The sequence below is a fragment of the Stylophora pistillata genome, chromosome 12 (genome assembly GCF_964205215.1).
Source record: "Stylophora pistillata chromosome 12, jaStyPist1.2, whole genome shotgun sequence".
Taxonomy (NCBI): domain Eukaryota; kingdom Metazoa; phylum Cnidaria; class Anthozoa; order Scleractinia; family Pocilloporidae; genus Stylophora; species Stylophora pistillata.
Window position 1 is genome coordinate 20,400,033 of NC_142530.1, and position 21,060 is coordinate 20,421,092.

Below are 21,060 nucleotides of genomic sequence, written 5' to 3' on the forward strand. Positions count from 1 at the left end.
ATCATACAGCCATAATCCTTTATTCAATTAAGTTAAAGCTGTTGGTATTCAAACCTCAGGCAATCATTCAAAGTACTTGCTATATCGCTTCTTATAAGTCAACCGTAATCAGAAAAAAAAGCATGGGCAACCTAAGATCTCTTCCAGTCTATCGTAACCGTTAATCTTGTTACCTATACTTTATTCGCAATTGATATGTCAAACCAACAGTGACATGGCCCTACCAGTATGATAAGATCGTCACACCACGTATTTTAATACCTTAGACTGATTGATATATTTAGCCAGGATCCTGACTCCTTGTTCTCGATATCGCGGGCTTTTTGCTACGTATCTCAGAATGTGTGGCAACTGGTTACTTTGATACTTGAATACATCTATTCTATCATACAAAAGTTTTCTTGCGAAGAATTTTCATAAATGTTTAGTTTCCAATTCACTGGAAAATCCATTCAGCTTGGCATAGGACAATGTAGAATGTTACAGTCAACAACCTAGTGTAAAACGTGGATTTCAACACGGAGGTAATTCAACCTGCCGTTTACTTTGCGAACATGGCACTTAATGAATGAAAAGATTAAACTGAGCTGAAGCCAATTCTGTTCTAAAATCGGCTATGTCCCATGAATTAACGAAACAATGGCAAGTTTCAACGATGGCAGATGATCGTTTCGAATTCGAGAGAGAGAGAAAAACACAAAAACGTAGACAGCAGCGATTATGCGTTTGTCTTTACAATAAATCGGCCCACGTTGGGAAGTCGCATTCCACAAGCTTATCGTATAGTTCTCCCACACTGCGTATAAAGCCCTGCTTTCGAGCATGAGCCAACGCGGCCTCACAAGGATTTATTAGTCGGTTGTCAAGGAAACGGATCTCTGCTTGACTCAAGCCCACTCGCTCCGCCAAGTACTTCCATTCATTTCCACCTGAAATGCAGAGTAAGAGTTATTATGGCAGTTCTCCGCTCCAGTGATTTAGAAGGATATCTTTTTAAATGTTACAAGTACTCACCACACAAGTGAATTGTCAAATTCTCTCTCTGACGAGTGGGAATATCTAAAATGTCACACGTCTCAGGCAACAAAGGTCCTAAACAGTAAATAGAAAAAAATGGATTGAAACAAGTTATCCATTTTTCTCCTCAGTGTTCATTGAGGTTACTGTAAAGAAATAAACGAGTGGAGCAAAGAAAACAAAACTTTTCACGGGACACCACGCATTTGGCTATTCTCAAGTCACATGAAGACGACGCGTAATTACCGACACAATCCAAAAATGTGAAACCCATGCTATGAGCTGTGTTCAGCACCATTTTTTTTTTAATGTGGATTTATGTGGATTTAAATTAGGAAAGTGGCACATTTTGAGCTTGGTCTTCGAATGAAGCAACATGTAGCATTTCTATTTCATATCAAAATACAGTTCGTGAGTAAATCTGATATAGTTCTTAACGGAAAGGAATATGGGCTAATCTAACTGTCTGCATCATGTAGATATCCCAAACAACCAACCTGTTGTACCAGAAGGTGCTATCTCTCGTAACCTCTTGACAACATCATGTCTCTCTGCAGATTGGGCTTTGGAACAAAGGCAGCGAATGAGACGCTTTGTCTCTGGATCTGGCTGCTCTGTGGATGATAGTTCCAATGATAAACTGTGTTGTAAAAGAGCAACAACACCGTCTGCATCGCATGTCCGTAATTGAAGGGCCTGAAGTAGCTCATCGGAGAGGACAATGGCTTGTTCACCTTTCCCTAAAATTTCGATGAAGACCTCATTTCAAATATTCTCGGCACTGTTCAGTTCATCTTGCGAGCTTGGTTGAAATATATAAAACGTGCTGATAAATAAAGTATTAAGCAAAAGAAGGAAAGTAATCTCATCATATAAATTGCACAACATCACCGGTTGTGAAAATGAAGTATGAAAAAAGAACAGGATTCAACGAGATTTAAACCTGTAAATGACCGTTCGAAACCAAGGCAGTACACAACAAACCGAATAAGCAATCCCGTTCACGCCTTAATAGCCCATTTCCAAATTACCCTTGGCCTCATTTTAAAAACGAGTACTGGTGCTCATCCTTTCATGCGATTATAAGTTTTCATTCACATGCAAATTAAACTCACTTTCACAAGAATGGTTAAGCACCAGGCCTCGCTTTGAAACTGAGGCCAAGGGTAATTCGGAAGTGGGCTATTGCGGTGACCTTGACGCTATTGAAATATATGACTTTCATATATCTTCTCTCACGTCATGACGCTGTAAGCACTTAAAACATGATTCAATTTCTCGTCTTCCAATTCGCCTTACAGAAAGGCGAATTTACTCATACGTCTCAATCCGAGGGATAAACGCACCGCAAACCTGCATTTAAGACGGTTTAAAATCGACATTTGTGATACCATTTACCACATGAAATAATTTAAATACCTTAGAGCGATGACACCTAGAAAACCACTAACTACATAATTTTCAAACAGATGTTCATTTACCTTCCGTACTAGTTAATGCTGCTTCCTCGTTACCCTCGTCAGTGACTACCTGTTGAGTAATAATAGTTGCGTTGTTATTTGGTTTTTGTTTTTGATAGTTACTGTATTGTTTTTCTCTCGCATTCCGGGGTTGCGTGAGCCCACAGTCTTATTCTTCAAGTTTAACAGAACCCTACCCTACTTCCCTCACTACGATGGGATCGACAGAGAGCAAAATAAAAGTTGCACCTGTATGACATTGACGAAAAAGTATGAACGTATTGCCCTAAAATCACTATCAGAAAGCATTCGATATGCTAAGCACAAAATTGATATGGAAATAGGTAACTTGTATAGAACACCCCTAAAGATAGCAAGTTACCTGTTTCTTCAAAAATGGAAACCATATTGCGAAGCGCTCGAGTGGAACCCTGTAATCTCCAGTAGCCGCAGACTTGGTGCATACAAGAGGCCTTTGACGATTGCGCAACTGTGACTCCGACCAGAAGTGAAAGCATTCTTCTTCCTTACATTTACTTACGCGATGGTTTTCACAATGTTCCACCGCCTTTCGTGTGCAACAGATCGGACAGCAAACTGACATCTCGTAAGCCATGTTCTTTAACCATTGAAACTCCTTCCGCATGCATTCCAGAATTAGTCCGAGTTGTCGACACACAGTATGCGCAAACTCTATTTGAGAAGTGTCGTGGCTGAATACAGATGGCAGATTCATCCCTTCCTTCTTGGGATCCTCGGACATCGTTTTTCCTTGGTGAACAACAACTTCAATGGAAGAGGAACGGCTGAGAAGAACCAGAGAGATGGCTTTTGCTGGGTGAGTGTAAAACCTGACAAAGTTGTGATGCAGTTGAGGGTGTTCTTGGTTGTAACCTTCCTTTGTGCACCATTGCATGACCATCAGTACTAGGCGAGGAAAGAGTCCTATTGGTACTTGACCAGATTTAAACTTCAAAAAAAGGGATGGAATACCCGCAGATGAAAACAAATCTGTTACATTCTTTGGTGGGGACATCAACATGGAAGGTACAAGATACTCACTGGGTGACCCATTCTCATCGGACGACGGCCAAGGGCATAACAAGCCAAATTTCTCCATCATGTTGATAAGACTGTTAAAATTGAAATTTTCTCGGGTGTTAAAAAGGGGATCCCATGCGTCTTTTAAGAGCCTTTTTTCCAAGATTCCCTTTTCCTCTAGCCTTTTCCACAGTTCTGTATGTTCTCTCTTGCATTTTTTGAAAGGCGGAATAGTAATAACCTTCTTGAAAACGTCTATCAACCATTGTGGATCCAAAATGACGATTTTGTTTAACTCCGGAGTGTCGTCAAAATGAATCAAAATTCTCTGGTCGTGTAAAAGGTTCAACATAGTTAAAAACTGCCCTTCAGTGGAAATTGCGCATACCTCAAGTGCAATTCTTTTCGCGTTTTCTAGGTAAGTCCATTTTCTTCCGTGCTTAACCATCTCTCTTACAGCCTTTTCAAACCTCAGCCATTTGATTGGAATAACCTCTTTCAGCTCAGGCAGTCTCTTGGCAGTGTCAAACACCTCCTTTCTCAAACGAACAACCCCTGGACACTCTTCCTTACACCCAGACTTAGTATTGTCGACGACAAAGTAGTCGAGAATTTGTCTACCATAACTTTTCCTCTGCAAATTGCCAAAAATCTCACTTGCAAGCTCTTCAGGATCTGCACCTTTGTAAGGCTTGTCAGCATGAGTAAAGACGAGAATAACTGGGGGCTGCAGCAACTCTGGTTGCGTGGAAGTTGAAGAGGTTTCGTGCGGCTTCTCACTGTTTGAAACCAAACTAGAAACCGAAGACATCCAAAAGTCGAGATAATCCACATTACTCTTCTTACAAAGAACGTCTTTGATAGACTTAAATAATCCTCGCTTTACTCGAGATATAGATTTCTCGTCTGGATTTCGGTTAAGGTTATAAATCAAAAGGTAAATTGCCCTACTTGTCAGAAAAAGTGGGTGTGTAGAGTAATAAACTGATTGCCCGCCAAAATCCCACAAAGTTGAGAATATTTCATCTTTGTCTTCGTCAACGCGTACAGCTTGAAGAAGCTTCGTAACCATCGATGCTATTTCTTCTGGCACGGTTGTTACCTCCAGTGAACTATTATTAGAGTCACCGAGTGATAAACCGCTATGATTTGGAAAAGATGGGCTTCCATTTTGCTCAGTCACACGGTCGTAACGAGATGGGCTGGGCTTGAGAAGTTCTTTTTTCTCGAGGCTGCTGGCAATATATCGAGCTGTGTGTCTTTCATAAGAGATTAGCTCCATGTTTGAATCTCTTCCACGGGTTGCCTCTCCCATTTTCCAAACTTCTGTTGACACTCTACAATAGGAAGGATCTGTCTCGATGCCTACGGTGCTGCTTTCATCTGGATTGAATTCCTCTCCTTTCAGTGACCTCTTTAAACTTGTTTTTCCTGACTGACCTTGCCCAATTAACATGATTGGCACTCTTTTTACACTGGTTTTTCCTTCTTCGATGGCTTTGTTGTAAGCTTCGAGGGCCTGAGGGCCTCGAGCAAAAATTTCCACAGGAACTGCAACAAAACAATGAGCCCAACAAAAAAGTAAAGAAAAAGTAAAAATGCAAAGAAGTACAGTTTTTATCTAGAGACCCATTCTTAGTGTAAGTTAATTTGACTCTAGGCTAGAAATAGTCGTTTCTGGTTCAGAATGGAGTTTTGTTCGGTGGGTGTTATGGGATCACCTCAAATGAAGATATATCATTCACAGTAGAATCAGCGGATGATAAGTCCGTAGGAGTTCGTACGAGTCCGTAGGTCCATCACTGCGATCCTAACAACATTTGTATACTGTGGAGAGTTTTTTGTTTTGTTCTTTTTAAAGCTTGTGCAAAAGTTTCATTTTAACCTACCATCGTGTTATCATAGTTATAGATTTTTTGTTTCATTTCCTTACTTGGACTATTCTCTCGTTTTTAGAGAACAATCTCTGCGACGGAAAAACTCTCCCCGAGTGCAAACCTTACATAAACTAGAATAGTAAACAAAGTTGAATAATCTGAAATCTGTGCGTAAATGTTCCATAAATAATTACCAAGCAATTAATTTCCTTCTGAAACTTTAATCGAGGAAAGATACAAACTCACCTGATTCATGTTCGTTATCGTCTTCTTCAAACGAACGAACCTGTCCATTATCGTAAAACAACGGTGAATACTATTGCTCGTTTCTTATTCCATTTTCATGATTAGGTTTAAACATTGAAAATTGACGTTAATTTAAGTAAAGCCTGTTCCAGCCCTTAATTCTGCAAACGAGGCACAATAATAATTCAGAGCAAAAAAGAAGGCAATTAATTTTTGCTGGATTCTCCGACCGCTGTTGATAGTACACATGTATCCGCGAAATGCATGTCTCAATAGATGAATTTTCAAAGGTTTTATTGCTTATAAATCGCATTAGTATCGCGGTAAGGCAGCGTTCTCCGATCAAAAGCAGTGTGACTCTTTCACTAAAGATTACCCACTTATTACATTGTATATAATTACAAAAATCATACGTTAGGCTTAGTCTTCAACACAGCCTCCGTCCTTTTTTTTCAGTCTGCACCAGGATCACAGACCAATAGAAGGCCTTTAAAGACTACTCTATCTTTGACGGAGGTCTAAATGTTGTGCTGTTAACAAGTAGATTAAGCTATGGTCGAACTAAAAATTCAAAATTTTGGTCGAGTATCTCCCTCATTTTTACATAACACTCACTAGAGAAGGGGGGGGGCAGACTGTCACCTTACCTCTTTAAAAATATTAAGTTGAGGATAACTATTAGACCGCCACAACCGGCCTAGACGATCTGGAGGTTTCTCCACTGGCATAGTTGTTCGGACTGATGGCGATGTTACAAATCTTACAGGAAGATCAAACTGAACACTTTCCAGAGGATAACTACTGGCTGTAAAAGTAAAGAGCCAAGAAAAGGTTTAGAATGAATATTTATTATATAGATACTGATAAAATACCAGGATTTTTCCTTTTACTAAACAATCATATCTTCATCACGCGCAGCGTCGCTATGACGGTTACCAACATAATTAACCAATTACAGGAGAGCTTCCCGCTCGGGCACGCGGCCGGTTCTTTTGGAAGTTTATTTACAAAATGGCTTATAAGTATTATTGCCTTTATTTCTCCGGATTTCACAACATTTTTGTGACAGGCATTTTGCGATAGGTGACCTCTTTAATTGCACTATTTTGCTGTTTCGAAAATGAATTAAAAAAATGTGTTTTATGTAGAAATTTCATTAGTATCCATAAAAATAAACAGAACTTTACATGACCGCTTGGAGATACGAATTTTATCTTCTCGTGCTGAAATAATCTCTCACTTGTTCGCTTCGCTTACTCGTGAAAGATACTTACAGCACTCGGACATAAAGTATCGTATCCCCGCGAGGCCATGTAATATCCCCTATTTACAAGAGAATATCATAAGAGGATATTCCCTTGATATTTAACAATTACTCCATGACCACGTGTTGGATATAGCTGTGCGCTGATTAGCTGTGGGCTGATTAGCTGTGGGCTGGCCTCTAGTTTTCATAGGGCAATTCGTGAACGAAGCTCAAAAATCAGATATTGCATAATTTAGCGATGTTTACATCTAATGTTCGCAACATGTACTGTTGGGGATAGCACAAAACTTCGACGCGTTATCCGTAATATTCCTTTAATTTTCGACCATCACAATTGATAGTATGAACATGTCACGAGAAATCGGTTACCTAACGGTGAAAAACTGGGAAAGAAAACAAACAAAAGGACGAATAAACAAATGAATACCTAAAAACAAGCGTTAAATCGAAATCCTACTCACATTTTGTGCGAACCAAACAAAAAAGGAAGAGTTTGCAGCCGCAAGAGCTCGTCGATAAGAACACGTGTTAGTAGCTACAGTCCAAAAAACATGTGACTAAACTGTACTTCGTGTATATGTACCAAAACGTAACGCAACAAGAAAAAACAAGAACAAAGGAAAAACGTCACGGACTAAGTTCAACTAAACATTCCGCCCGCCTTGGGACGATTCGGTTGGACGATCGCCCAAAACTCCTGGTTCAGCTCAAGTTTAGGTCTTCTCAAAATCATTTTCCAGTAGGCACAGCTTCTGAATCGGGCGTATGAACACGGAGTCTTTCGATTTGACTTTCGCTGTGCGTACCATTCCATCAGTCCCAGGGTAGGTCTCCAAGACCCGTCCAAGACTCCAATGCCCTCTTGGTGCGTTTTCATCAATCAGTAAGACCAGAGCATTTGGTTTTAAATTGGGCAGGGCTTTGCGCCATTTTCCTCGAATTTGCAGGGTTGGCAGGTATTCCCGTAGCCATCGCTTCCAAAACAGGTCTGCCAGGAATTGGACTTGCTTCCATTTCCTCCGGTAGTTATCAGCCTTCTCGAACGCGCCTGGAGGTAGGCAGATGGACTTTCTTTGCATCAGAAAATGCGCAGGAGTGAGCGGCTGCAAGTCGTTTGGGTCATCTGAGTTGGCAGTGAGTGCTCGGCCATTCAGCACTCGTTCGACTTCCGTGAAGAGAGTTTCAAGAACTGGTTCTGTCACCACTTGAGTCCCGACTATTGCCTTTAGAACGGTCTTGGTACTGCGCACCATCCGCTCCCAGATCCCCGACATGCTAGAAGCGGTAGGGGGCTGAAAGACCCATTTGCAACCTCTCTGCAGCAATTCCCGATCAATCTGTTGTTGGTTCCATGACTTAAGCGCTTCTCTGAGTTCCCTTTCAGCTCCGACGAAATTTGAGCCTCGGTCGCACCTTAGTTCAAGCACTTCACCGCGACGATTTATGAATCTTCGTAGACACAGTAGGAAGTCGTCCGTACTCATCGACTGAACCAATTTAAGGTGGACCGCACGAGTATTTAAGCAGGTAAACAGACAGCACCAGCGTTTAGCTGTTCCTCTTCCGTGCTTTACATATAGGGGTCCAAATAGGTCCATGCCTGAGTACGAAAATGGAGGTTGATAGGCCATCATACGACTTTTCGGGAGAGGAGCCATTTGCTGAGTCATCGGCTTCGCTTTTAACCTCTTGCACAGGATACATCGTGCGAGGATGGATCGAGCCAAAACTCTAATCTGAGGGATCCAATACTTCTCGCGTACCTTTGCTATCAGGTGCTCGCGGCCAAGGTGGCCGATCGATTCGTGGATATGGCGGACAATCATGGCTGTTACTGGGTGATTTCGTGGCAGAATCACCTGGTTCCTAGCAGCGTCAGCGACTGGCGGTGATGTCACGCGCCCTTTGACTCTCAGAATACCGCGGTCATCAAGCACTGGATTCAGGCTGACAATGTTACTGGATGACTTAACTTCACCTCTGGCCTTCAGGTCTTTAACTTCTTGGGAATAGGCTGAACGTTGGACAAGTCTTGCGATGACTACGGTAGCAGCATTATAGTCCTCTAAGGCAAGGTGGCCCTTCTGAACAGTCTCCCGATTGCAAAGGAAGTGAATGAAGCGAGTAAGCCAAGCCACTTGAAGTCTGAGTCGATTCCAATCGGAGCAGCCACTTAGAATCCGATGGATGATACACTGGGATATAACAGCTGAAGAGTTCTCAGAAAACGGTTCTGGTTGTTTGGTACGGAGATCGGTGCTTATGTCGGTAAGGTTAGCGTGGGTGACCTTTTTCAGCTCCAATACTTCATCTGGAACCTCCTTAAGCTCTGCATTGGGCCAGACAGATTCTGGCTGCCAGAGGAATTCCGGCCCTCGTAACCAACGGTGATTTGAGCTCAGTTGTGAGGGGTTCAGCCCACGTGAGACATCATCAGCTGGATTTAAGGTGCCCGGTACATGATTCCAGTCATCGGGTTTTGAGTTTTCTCTGATTTCTTCTACGCGATTGGCGACATAGGTTTGGAATCGGCGCTTCTCATTTCTTAAGTAGTGGAGCACTATTTCACTGTCGGTCCAGTACTTGGTTTCTCGAATGCACAAATCTAACTCTTCTCTCAGCATCTTATTTAGGCGTGTAGCCAGGACAGCTGCTTGTAGTTCAAGTCTTGGGATGCTCGTGAACTTAATGGGAGCATTTCTTGCCTTGCCCATCACGAATGAACAGTGGACAGGGCCGTCAGGATCCTGAATTCTCAAGTATGCAGCTGCTCCGTACCCAGCTTCCGAAGCATCGGAGATGTGTAGCTGTAGTTTACACCTCAGCGCATCAAATCTGGGGGGAAAGTAACAACGCGGGATGCGCAATTCTGACAAGGACTGCAGCTGTGTCGTCCAAGATCTCCATCTACTTACGAAGTGTTCATTAAGTGGTTGATCCCAATCTAGCTTAGCCTTCCATACATCTTGTATCAGCGCTCTTGCCGTGAGGGCTACAGGTGCAGCAAAGCCAAGGGGGTCATACAGAGAACAGACGGTGGATAGGATCCCACGCTTTGTATCGGGGCGAGTTACAGTTTTAATTTCAAAGCCTAGCTGATCTGTCTCAACAAACCAACGTACTCCAAGGGCTCTTTCCACTGGTAATTCATCCAGGTCAAGATTCAGTTCTGGTTTGGCTCTTCTTTCAGCAGGTATTTTGGACAAGGTGTCTTTGCTATTTGACATGAACTTTGTCAGGCGAAATCCACCATTTACTAACATTTCTGCCAAGCTGGATGCTGCTCTGGCTGCCAAGTTCTCGTCTTTGAATGACGGTAAGGCATCATCAACATAAAAATTCTTCTCAACAATGGCAGTGACTCCCTTCTCAAACCTTTCAGCATTGTCAGCAGCTGTTCTCCTCAAGACAGAGTTTGCAACGCAAGGAGAGGAGGTAGCACCGAATATGTGCACTTCCATGACATAGACGTCTGGGGGCTGTCCGTAATCATCAGTCCACCATAAGAAACGTAGAGCATCTTGGTCTTGTTTTCGCACCCTTACTTGGTGGAACATAGCTTCCACATCAGCGGCCAGCCCAACCTTTCCTTGCCGAAAGCGCAGCAGCACTCCAATGAGGCTGTTGGTCATGTCTGGGCCTTGGATGAGCTTCTTGTTTAGGGATGTGCCCTGAAACTCGGCTGCGGCATCGAAAACGATGCGAAGCTTTCCAGGTTTGTTGAGATTGATTACTGGGTGGTGAGGCAGGTACCAGGTGTATGAAGTCTCCATAGCTGCTTGTTCACGAGATAGTTTTCGGGCGTAGCCTTTTGAGATATACTCATTCATGACCTCGCGGTACTTGGCAGCAAGCTCCCGATTTTCAGGTTTTGTTAGGCGTCGCCGAAGGAGTTCCAGTCCCCTTTTGGCTAGGGTGTAGTTGTTTGGCAGCCATGGCTCATCTTCCCTCCACAAAAGGCCAACTTCGTAATGCCCATTTACGAATGTGGTGGTGTCCTCTAGAATCTTCAAAGCTCGCTTATCTTCAATAGACAGTGGTTTGTCGCCTGTCCTCGTTGCTCCGTAGTCTTCGATCTTCCAGAAACGTTCAATTGGGTCTTCATGCTGAGTGCCGACTGACAGAAAGTTAACAGACGCTTGCTTTCTCCAGCTACTGTTTAGGGGCCCTGCGATACTCCAACCGAGTGGAGATCGATAACCATGGAGGCCATTTTCGTCTGGTGGAAACCTGACTTCATTTTGCAAGTGTGCTGCGGGTACATTGTTGCCCACAATTATTGATACTCGTTTCATGTCAACCTCTGGAAAGGTCAGATCTTGCAAGTGGGGATAGTCCTTAAAATCCACTTTCTCTGGCAAAATTTGTTCCGACTGATTGAGATCTGGGAGGACATAGGCTTCATTGACATCTATATCACGCCCACACCCTTCCACAGGACTTAGGGTGAATGACACACATTTACTTTCTATCAGTTCCTCTTTGTTCCTTATCGTTTTGATACTAATTTTTTCTAAAGGTCCTTCCAGATTAAGCTGATCAGCAAGTTTACTATCAATGAGAGTGTCAGTACAGCCGTTGTCCAAAAACGCATAGGTAGAAAGGGAAGCACCATTCTCTGTGGTGACAGTTACTGGCAACACGTTCAGCAAGACTTGAGCCCTTTCGGTGCTTATGCCATTTGAACTTACTGAGGACTGATGTTTGTTGCCCGCTGGAGGTTCTATTTCTTGTCTTGAACCCTGTGGTTGTAGGGGAGGTGTAGCAGCAGGAGCCACTTGTTGGTTGGCATTATTATTCGCAACATCTCCTTTCTGATCTCTTGTCCTGAAGCGACGGCCACTGTCATTCTCCTTATGCAGTAATGTTAGATGATGACCAGTGCACTTGGTACAAGCTGGGGGCTCTGGGCAGGCGGAACCGCTGTGATTAGGTTTGGGACAGCCGCAATTAAAGCAAAATCCATACGATGCTGCGTACTGACGCCTCACAGCCACGCGATCGCACTGCAAAATGATCAGGCAGTGCTGCAAACGATGAGATCCAGACTTACAGATGGAGCAGGTGGCTAAGGGTTTTTTTCTGAATTGATTCTCGACTTGTGTGGATGAGATTGTGGTATTCTTTGCAGGCAGGAGTAGTGCCCCTTTGCTCCTCGGGGCATTCCTGTTTTCCTCTTTGTTTTCTCGTCTTTGCCGCTGGGATCCAAATACCGGGTCGTTTCGGATTGAGGCCTGCCTTTTGACGAAGTCTGCGATGTCCTGCAATCGGGCAGTTCTACCTCTGCTGACAATCTCATAGTTTTGAGTCTGCCATTTTGTGATCAGGTCATTTGGGAGTCTGTTTACAATCCTTCTCAGATTAGTAGCTGCACTAGCTTCTCGCTCAACATCACCCCTCAGGATTTTTGATGCGGTGTTCAACTCCTCAGCAAAGTTTTGCAGACTCACACTGTCACCATAGGTGAGCCTAGGGCCAGAAACGAGGTCCTCAATACAGGCCTGAGACACCTGGATGGGTTGACCAAAACGCTCCTCTAAAGTCTTCATGAGATCATCATAGGAGCAGCCTCGGTTTCTTTGGATTACTTTGAGCGCTTCACCTTTCAAGAATTTCGGTAAGTACTCAACTCTTTGGGCGTCATTCAGCAGCTCACTTTCAAGATGTGTGCTGGTCTGCTCCCTAAAGAAGGGAAATTCAGCTGGATTACCACCAAATTGAGTCGGGACAATACCATTTAGGAGTTGCACCTTCCACATAGCTGCTACATGATCTTTAGGGGTATTCTCCTCTTCTTTAGTAACTGGAACAGCCTTAGGCTTGCACTCAAAGGAGTTTAGGTCTTCATGGCAAGAGAGACGGGAGTTGGTAACTGGTAGCCGGTCTTCCTTATTTTCGCGCATGGGGACCTTGTCGAAGGGGGTGGAGTAATCTACTGGTGCAATATCTGGCATTGCCTTACATGGCCTCTTAGAGATGTCCAGTCTACTTGGCTCCGACTCTTCAAGAGCAGGTTTATGGCTGTGTTGGAATGGAAGCTTATCAGTCCCATAATTTGGAGGAACCTCATTATTTGCGCCCAGTAGACCAGTTCCTTCATCGTAATCCCTTTCGATTTTCCAATCTAGCTCGGCTAATGTTGCCTCATCCTCTAAACGCCTCAGTTCAGTTTTTGCATTTTGTCTGGCTAACTCGGCCTCCTCTTCAGCTCTTCGCTTTGCGAGCTCCAGCTTCTTCTTGGCTAACAGAGCTGTACGTAACTTTTCCTTTCTAGATGATGAAGAGGCCTTTGAAGACACAGAACTCCGGTGTGTTTTTCCACTGTTTATAGAGATTTCATCTTCGTGCCTTTGTGTTTCTCGATCTGACTGCATTTTCTTTTCACATTCTTCGATCAGCATTGTCATTGTTTCTTTGAGGGACTGGAATCTTGCTCCTACTTCGTGAAGACGTTTCCTTTCATTAATTCCTGGAACGTACTTTGCATGAATAGCTTCGAAGGAATTCCAGGCAAGGGTTAAACTCTCTACCATTTTCTGGGCGGATGAGGGGTCCCAATTTGTGTAAAGACAAGTACGCAGTTGTTGCGTTTCGGCAGCGACGTATCTAGCAACTTTGTTCCACGAGTTCGCCAGTCGGTGTTGTTCACTTATACCCTTTTGCCGCAGAACTTCACTGAAATCGATTTGTGTATTTGGCAGGGGGTCCTGGCGTAGCGAGTATCCAAATGCTTCTAGTGCTGATGGTGGATTAAGATCAGCAGACGGCGGTGAAAAGGCTGTGACTCCAATGTCCAGGGGAAAATCTTGGTTGGCTTTAACCGACAGGCTCATTCCAGGGTCCATTTGATTTATCTCCAAACCTGAATCAACTTGGTCTATTCCTAGATCCACAATCCTGTGATCCACTCCACCTATACCATCAATTGCACTCGAAGCGATCATTCCTCAATAAATTCGGGTAGAGGGACTGTCTTCAACGAATTACTCTTGGTAGGACAGAAAATTTTTTCACTATGTTGGGGATAGCACAAAACTTCGACGCGTTATCCGTAATATTCCTTTAATTTTCGACCATCACAATTGATAGTATGAACATGTCACGAGAAATCGGTTACCTAACGGTGAAAAACTGGGAAAGAAAACAAACAAAAGGACGAATAAACAAATGAATACCTAAAAACAAGCGTTAAATCGAAATCCTACTCACATTTTGTGCGAACCAAACAAAAAAGGAAGAGTTTGCAGCCGCAAGAGCTCGTCGATAAGAACACGTGTTAGTAGCTACAGTCCAAAAAACATGTGACTAAACTGTACTTCGTGTATATGTACCAAAACGTAACGCAACAAGAAAAAACAAGAACAAAGGAAAAACGTCACGGACTAAGTTCAACTAAACATGTACAACAAACGTTTCAGACAAATGAAACGTGCGAGTCTTTGGAAGAATGTTATTTTATGAGCAATATACCGAAGTGAAATCTCGTCTCTGGCTGTCGTCTTTTAAAATAATTGATCAGCCTTCAAGGGGGACCTACTCCACGAGACTAAAAACATGTACCTCAAATCGTAGCTAGTCTCAGTTCCCGAATCGGTGTACCTTTGGAAAAACTCAGATAAACATTTTGCCTGTTTTACCCTAAAAAAATTACCGAAACTGTACCGATATAAAAACACCATTGGTGTGTTCAACTTCACCCCCAGGGAAAATTGAGTGTATCAAAGTGAAGACGACTGATGTGGTAAAAGTACTAATTTGTAATGTTGTATTTAGTTTCAGACAGAGAAATAAACATTTTACACTTTGTTTGCGATGCTTTTGTTTGAAAATGAGGCCGCAGCCCTCCAACAAGCAGCCGTTGTTGCCATGACAACAAGGGTGCTGCAACCTTTGAAAAGGTATCCCCTTGTGTGCCTAACTGCATGCAAAATTTAAGAGGGGGTTGAATATTTCCATTTCCCAAGATGTTTGATTCTTACAGAGACTTGTTCGTAAAGTGTTCTGTTTATCTCGAACCGAGAAAAGCAACCCATCGAGGACAGCTTTCATCTTAATATTCTGAACTCATTTTCTTGCTCCCAGCGTACGAGTTACATTACAAACTTACTGGGATACGAATTTGGTTAAATTTATCAAACCTCAGGAACTAAAGCCTAAAATTGTATTTTTTTCTGCACTCATTTCTGGTTAGGTTTAAGGGAGTAAGATAAATTCTCGCTATTCATTTTCGTTCTCTTTTTGTCATAAAAGAGAAAATGAGGTTTGAAGTTCCTTTTTGCCCGCTTTTGCGGCAGTACGACCGTAGGCTCAAAACGATTAGCAGCGGTCGAATGTGACGTCAGTGGTGGGGAACTAGAACACCTCTCTCACTCGAAAAGGCAGCGTATCTTTGCAAACTTTGAATTTATCGGTCTTTATTTCGCGAGTATGAGTGGTTTGAAGCCCACCCAGTCTGAGCTGAATTACTTTCCAGGCGAAGAATCGGTCGACTCGGAAGAAAACATCGAGGAATCAGAAATTGCGATCGATTATCACGAGAATCGGAAACACTGAAGGATCGATGTCTTTCCAGCGGATATTGAGAAGCTACGGTCGACGAATGTCTTTGTTGCCAAGAGTTTAAAGGCATACCAAGGAGAGAAACTGGCAAAAAAAATGCAGTTGTATTTCTTTCACATGCAGATCCATGCCATAATGAAACACATAAAACATAGCAAATTGCAAATGCAATAGATACTCATTCAATACAGTGAAAAGCTGCAGCGAATTGTAATTTGAGTCCCCTAATAAATGATAATTTGCATACTTTGCATAACGTAACCTCGCTTACAATGAATATATGAAGTTCATATATTCATATTTATTACACGACTCGGGCAGTCAGAGGGCCAATAACTAAAATCAACCAATCAAAATGCTCTATTGCCGGTCCAATATTCTCTAAGTATTGGACCGGGCACTGTCCCGAATGGTCCCGAACGATACCGCACTTGTGTCCCTTTGAACTTCAGTCGTATTATAAATCTCTTATTAACCAAGCTTGCTCGGGACCGTACTGGAAGAATATCGGCCCTCGGTCTTTTATGTACGGACCTCGCTGCGCTCAGTCCGTACTGTCAAGACCTCGGGCCGATATTCTCTCAGTACGGCCCTCGCGCTTGGTTAATAAGATATATATATGAAATATATGAACTTCATATATTCATATATATGAAGTTCATATATTCATATATATGAAGTTCATATATTCATTGGGAAGTTCATATATTACGTTATCGTCGCAGTCACCTCGCTTGTTGACTGCGACGATATTCAGATGAAAGCCGAGTATTTTTGGAAGGCCTTTCGCAGAATATCTTTGGGACGGCCTCCTCCTTCAGCTTGTACTTCGTGGGTATTCCAGATATTTCGGACTTCATGCCCCGTTCGTAACAATGCGGTTCGAAATGTTGATAAAAAACACGTGAGTCTTTCGCGACGGTGAAATTTTTGCCAGCCATTTTTTCTCGAAGATTTTGGTATTTGATACCTTATTCCGTGTTTCGCGATGACTTTACTCTAATCATTAGTACAGACAAATGCAATGCCATTAATAAACTACTGATGGTTAGAAATTAACTCAGACAAGTAGACATGAGGTATTCGATTCCTTTCGTGGTATTTCAAGGCAAGCAATGTGAATGTCCATATGGGTGATGCTAATGAAAGCTAATGAAAGCCAAAACAAAACCAGTTCTCTTTCAAAATGAAATTAATACTATGCCACGAAAATGTTCACACTGTGTTTCCTAAGAAGTATATAGACAAACCATACGCGGAAACACACCTCTCTAAAAACGCAAACGAGACAGCTAATTATGTGATTTATGACTAACTAAACTGAGCTCGGGATTTTGTACAGCCGGGCTGAGTTTCGCCATCGATCTCTCGCCCGCAGACTACTAAACGGATGAGGTTTGGTAATAAATTTCGTGTATGAAAGTATTGAATATTTAAAACGTGATAACTGGGTAAAATGAATAGAGCGTGGGCGACCATATAAAACCGTTTATGCAAAGTTAAAGAACGGCGAAATATACAATACAGAAATGTTCAACGATCGATTTATGACATCCCCAGCGCATCCAAACCCAGCCTGAAACCAAACAATTTCTGTAACAAACATGTTTTATTATTCAATTTTGGAATTCATCACCATAAGAAGTCACTCAACTTCGACAATCCTACTACACGCGAGTTTTGAAGGAAGAGCGTCTCACGGTTCTGATCTTTCTTCCCCACCAGAGTCGTAATATTAACCGTTGACATCCTTTTTCTGAGCCACGGTGCTATTGGGTAAAAACACGGTATAAAACCATTTTTTCAAGGCGAAGTTGAGCCCAAAGACTGAAAAAAATTTTCAAACATTGATAGTTAAGCTATGTGTTGCAATCTAGAAATGGTCCAATTTTAGGCTTCAATTCCCCTTTAGCATTAAATTTAAAATTGAGCAAGCAATTTCTTTCAGTTCTCGGATAAATACTACTTTCATCGGTATTATTTCCTGTTTTCCACTCCACAAGATGAATTCGGATAAAGTTTAATGGAGAAACAGCTCTGAAATCATTATAGTTTGCAATGTTAACAAACCCGATGACAACGGTCGTTCGTTTAGGTTCGCGATATGAAATCTCATGCTTCCCACTACACACTACAACAGATAGGTATAAGAGTCTCGGAGGAATGGCCCGGACTTACGAAAGTTTTGAAAATCATTTTGAATAGTTCGTTTTGTTTGAAGTCATTTTTCTTCGCAATAGACAGTAAGCCGTGGTTTTTGCCTTTAAATTAAACCCACTAGTGCGTAACGTTATAAATTTTAGGCTCTTGCCTGTGTTCAACATGACTCACCTTTCACTCTTACCCACGTTCACGTGGAAACTGAATGAACTATACGTTTACAGACTACGTGGAACACTTGATCAAAAGCGTTGGTAGTACCGAACGGCAAAGGATTCGTTACAGTTTCGATCGATGCGATTCAAGAGTTCTTATAATTTGAGTCTACATCCACGGGAATCCAACATTAATTTAAGTTAGTTGTGACAGAACAAAACATTCAAAGCAAACTTTGACATTCTTAAATTAAACCCTTATAAGTATAATCACCAGCCGAATTCTGCGAGAAGATAGCACACTTGATAGTCTGCGTAATACATAAGAAAGACTCAGGAAGACATAACGATGAATATTGCAGAATATTGCATGCGACGAGTTCTTCTTGACACAGGCTTCTTTCGTGTCAGAGTAATCTGTTATAATTACCTTGTTCATGATAACGCCTCCGTCTTTTCCCACTGAAAAGTTTTCTCAGTCTGTTCATCGGAATTGCTCAAACTTTAGCTTCGTAATACACGGATTAAATCAAAAAATCTAATGTCGTTACTCGATATACTACTTGATCTCTAGAGCGGAAAACGATGGATGCGTCTGAACATTCCGGAACACTCAAGATCGACGCCCCAAGCTGTCACGAATCGAAACTAGAACCCATTCCCCTCCTTTTTAACTTATGCGTGGCGTGACTGAAATCTGAAGAAGTCAAACCGAGAGAAATACATTACGAAAAGGGGAAGGGAAGGGAAGGAAAGTGAAGGAAAAGGAAGGGAAGGGAAGGGAAGGGAAGGGAAGAGAAGGGAAGGGAAGGGAAAGGAAGGGAAAGGAAGGGAAAGGAAGGGAAAGGAAGGGAAATTAACCGGAAAGGAAGGAATTCTCGGGGGTTGAAGCTGAAAGTGAATGAAGAAAATAAGTTGAAATAAGAAAAATCAAACTAAATTATTTGAGTCTGAAAACATCCCAAATGATTAACAACTTCTCAGCTCCCTGTCAGTGGCTAGTACTAGGTATTTATCCGAGCTGCGAAGCTAACAACAGGATTGCATATTCACTACTCAACTTGAAGTACTCGAAATTTAATATCTTGAAGCATTTCATTCCAAATTTAGACTCTAGAAGAAAAATGGTAAATTAAAGTTCTGTGTTTCCTGTTTTGTTAAAAATTGCCGGATCTGCCCCTGGGAACAACTTGAATCACTTTTTTAACTTGGGCATGCATTTCAAAAGAAATACCAATCACATATTCTTTAACCCATTAAGTCTTCATTTTGGTCTTTCCTTCACCTTCCATTACACGTGTTGCAATGAAGAAGAGAGTAGTTAAAACGGAATTTATTTAATAGGCTGATCTTTTCCCCAGTTATCTATGAAGCAGACTTTGGAGAGTGCCAAAACAATGCAAAGTCTGGTTAATGAACATCCAATTTGACATAAACTTGGCAATCCTTAGTTTTGTTCCTTCGCGTCCACGTGAGGTTTTTCCATCTTACACCTGATTTTACTGAATTGTAAAAACGAAGTTTACAAAACATAAATTTATATTACGTTCTCTACAAAAGACTGTTTTACTCGTAATGAAAGCATTTACTGCATCTCTTTTGCGTTGTTTTCCGTTTAACGGTCTGATACATCATGGAAAGCCCGAATTCATGCAGATATGCAACTTGTTTCATAACCGTTATCCTAGGAAACATTACCTTAACTTTACTTAATGTTATATTTCTTTAGACGTGACAGGTAAGAATATTCGGAGGAAACCTTGACACTCTTTTCCCTTAACAGCTTAATTACTATCCTTATTCTAACGTTTGATGAGAAGCATAATGTGCAGGAAGACATGACGACAAATATTGTTACGAGCTCTCCATAACACTCAACAAACATGTTTCATGACAGAGCAATCCGTTATAATTACCTTGTTCATGATCACCCCTCCGTCCTTTTCCCACGAGAAGGATTTCTCGGTCTGACCATCGGAATTGCTAAAACTTTGGCTGCGTAAAATACGGATCAAATGAAAATATTTTATGTCCTTCCTCATCAGATATACTACTCGATCACTAGAGCGGAGATTGAAGGATGCGTCAGAATATTCTGGAACATTCTAAATTGACGCCCCAACTTGACAAAGGAAAAGGCACTCTTCTAGAACAAAGAGGACTCTTTTGCAAAGTGATAAAAGCGGAATTTTTTTTAAAAGGGGGTTATTTTTTAAAGTAACCGTGGCGCGGCTCGATGAAGGGGAGGTTGTAGTACAAGGTGATATGACTTTGCCTCCGTTAAGGGATTCCAAAGCTGACATTTAGCCCCTCCACTCCGATAAAGCCTAACGTTCAAAATATCAAATCAGATGATAAACCCAAATTATACTATTCCAAGGCCTCCTCGAATTAAAGACTCAAGATCTCATTTTAAATATGGTTTGACAGCAATTTATATCGTTTAAGGTGGCTGATCACAGTTATTGATGCCTGTGTTTCATTCACCTTTTTCTCTAAAGCCTTGATCCTTCGGTCGCCAAAACTGGCATCAAGCAAGTTAACAACACAAACTTTCTTTTTTCGATAGTTAAGCTGACGTATGTGCCGTTGCCATGGCAGCATGATCAAATATAAATTGGCTTTTAAAATTGGTTTTGTTTATTTGTAGAAAATCTAGTCATTAGATTTTCTTTATAATTTTCATGCAATTAGCTTGTAACGATACTCAAAAAATGACACCATTTTGCTAATAATTTAACAGATAGATCTTTAATTATACCATGTTGAGGGTTCACTGAAATATCTAGAATTTCCTTTGTTAAAGTTCAATTTTTTTCAATACTCCAGTTACTTATTTCCTAAAGTATTTCCGTGCCAAATTTCGTGAAATTCTAAGGAGTGGTTTTCAAGAAATAGGCGTATTTCCGAGAAAGCAATTTTCCATTCAATCGCAATTTTTTTACTTACTACGTACGCGCTGCATTTAACTGGGTTCTTTCGGTAACAACGAAAAAGCTGAGAATTACTGGGTTCTTTGCCCTTTTACCTTTTCTAACATATCTTTGTAATAAAGGATTAAAACCATACACTGCATCAACTAGAGAGAAAAATAGCGCAGATAGTGCGGGTACGAGTACGTGTTGAGTAAATAAAATGACCGCTCATGTTTGTTTTTTGCAATCCTTGCGCTGAATTGCATTAGCAAAGGCGCGCGCGAAGACTGTTTTAAGGAGGCTCGAAAGGGTTTTTTTGACCGCGCGGAGAATGGATTCCAAGATACACGCAAGCCAATTACT

The 21,060-nt window shown here is 41.8% G+C and overlaps 2 protein-coding genes across 4 annotated transcripts; both read right to left on the bottom strand.

Moving 5' to 3' along the window:
• Positions 1–4: 4 nt before the first annotated feature.
• Positions 5–18,394, bottom strand: LOC148719185 (putative serine/threonine-protein kinase pats1). Of its 2 annotated transcripts, XM_088740269.1 has the most exons (8): positions 18,213–18,389; positions 6,289–6,446; positions 5,642–5,681; positions 2,860–5,069; positions 2,499–2,547; positions 1,515–1,757; positions 1,015–1,092; positions 5–929 (listed from the first exon to the last, which is right to left on the bottom strand). In XM_088740269.1, the coding sequence occupies exons 1-8, from the start codon at positions 18,268–18,270 to the stop codon at positions 733–735; spliced, it is 3,033 nt and encodes a 1,010-aa protein (XP_088596395.1). In that variant the 5' UTR covers positions 18,271–18,389; the 3' UTR covers positions 5–732. The 2 variants fall into 2 exon arrangements, with proteins under 2 accessions (XP_088596395.1, XP_088596396.1); XM_088740270.1 differs by lacking the exons at positions 5–929; positions 1,015–1,092 and having other exon boundaries at positions 1,621–1,819; positions 18,213–18,394.
• On the bottom strand, positions 7,206–14,543 carry LOC148719186 (uncharacterized). Of its 2 annotated transcripts, none has more exons than XR_015993719.1 (2): positions 7,370–14,543; positions 7,206–7,291 (listed from the first exon to the last, which is right to left on the bottom strand). XR_015993719.1 is itself a non-coding variant. In XM_088740266.1 (2 exons), the coding sequence occupies exon 2, from the start codon at positions 13,850–13,852 to the stop codon at positions 7,622–7,624; it is 6,231 nt and encodes a 2,076-aa protein (XP_088596392.1). In that variant the 5' UTR covers positions 13,853–14,039; positions 14,118–14,543; the 3' UTR covers positions 7,206–7,621. The 2 variants fall into 2 exon arrangements, 1 of the variants encoding a protein (XP_088596392.1); XM_088740266.1 differs by having other exon boundaries at positions 7,206–14,039; positions 14,118–14,543.
• Positions 18,395–21,060: the final 2,666 nt, after the last annotated feature.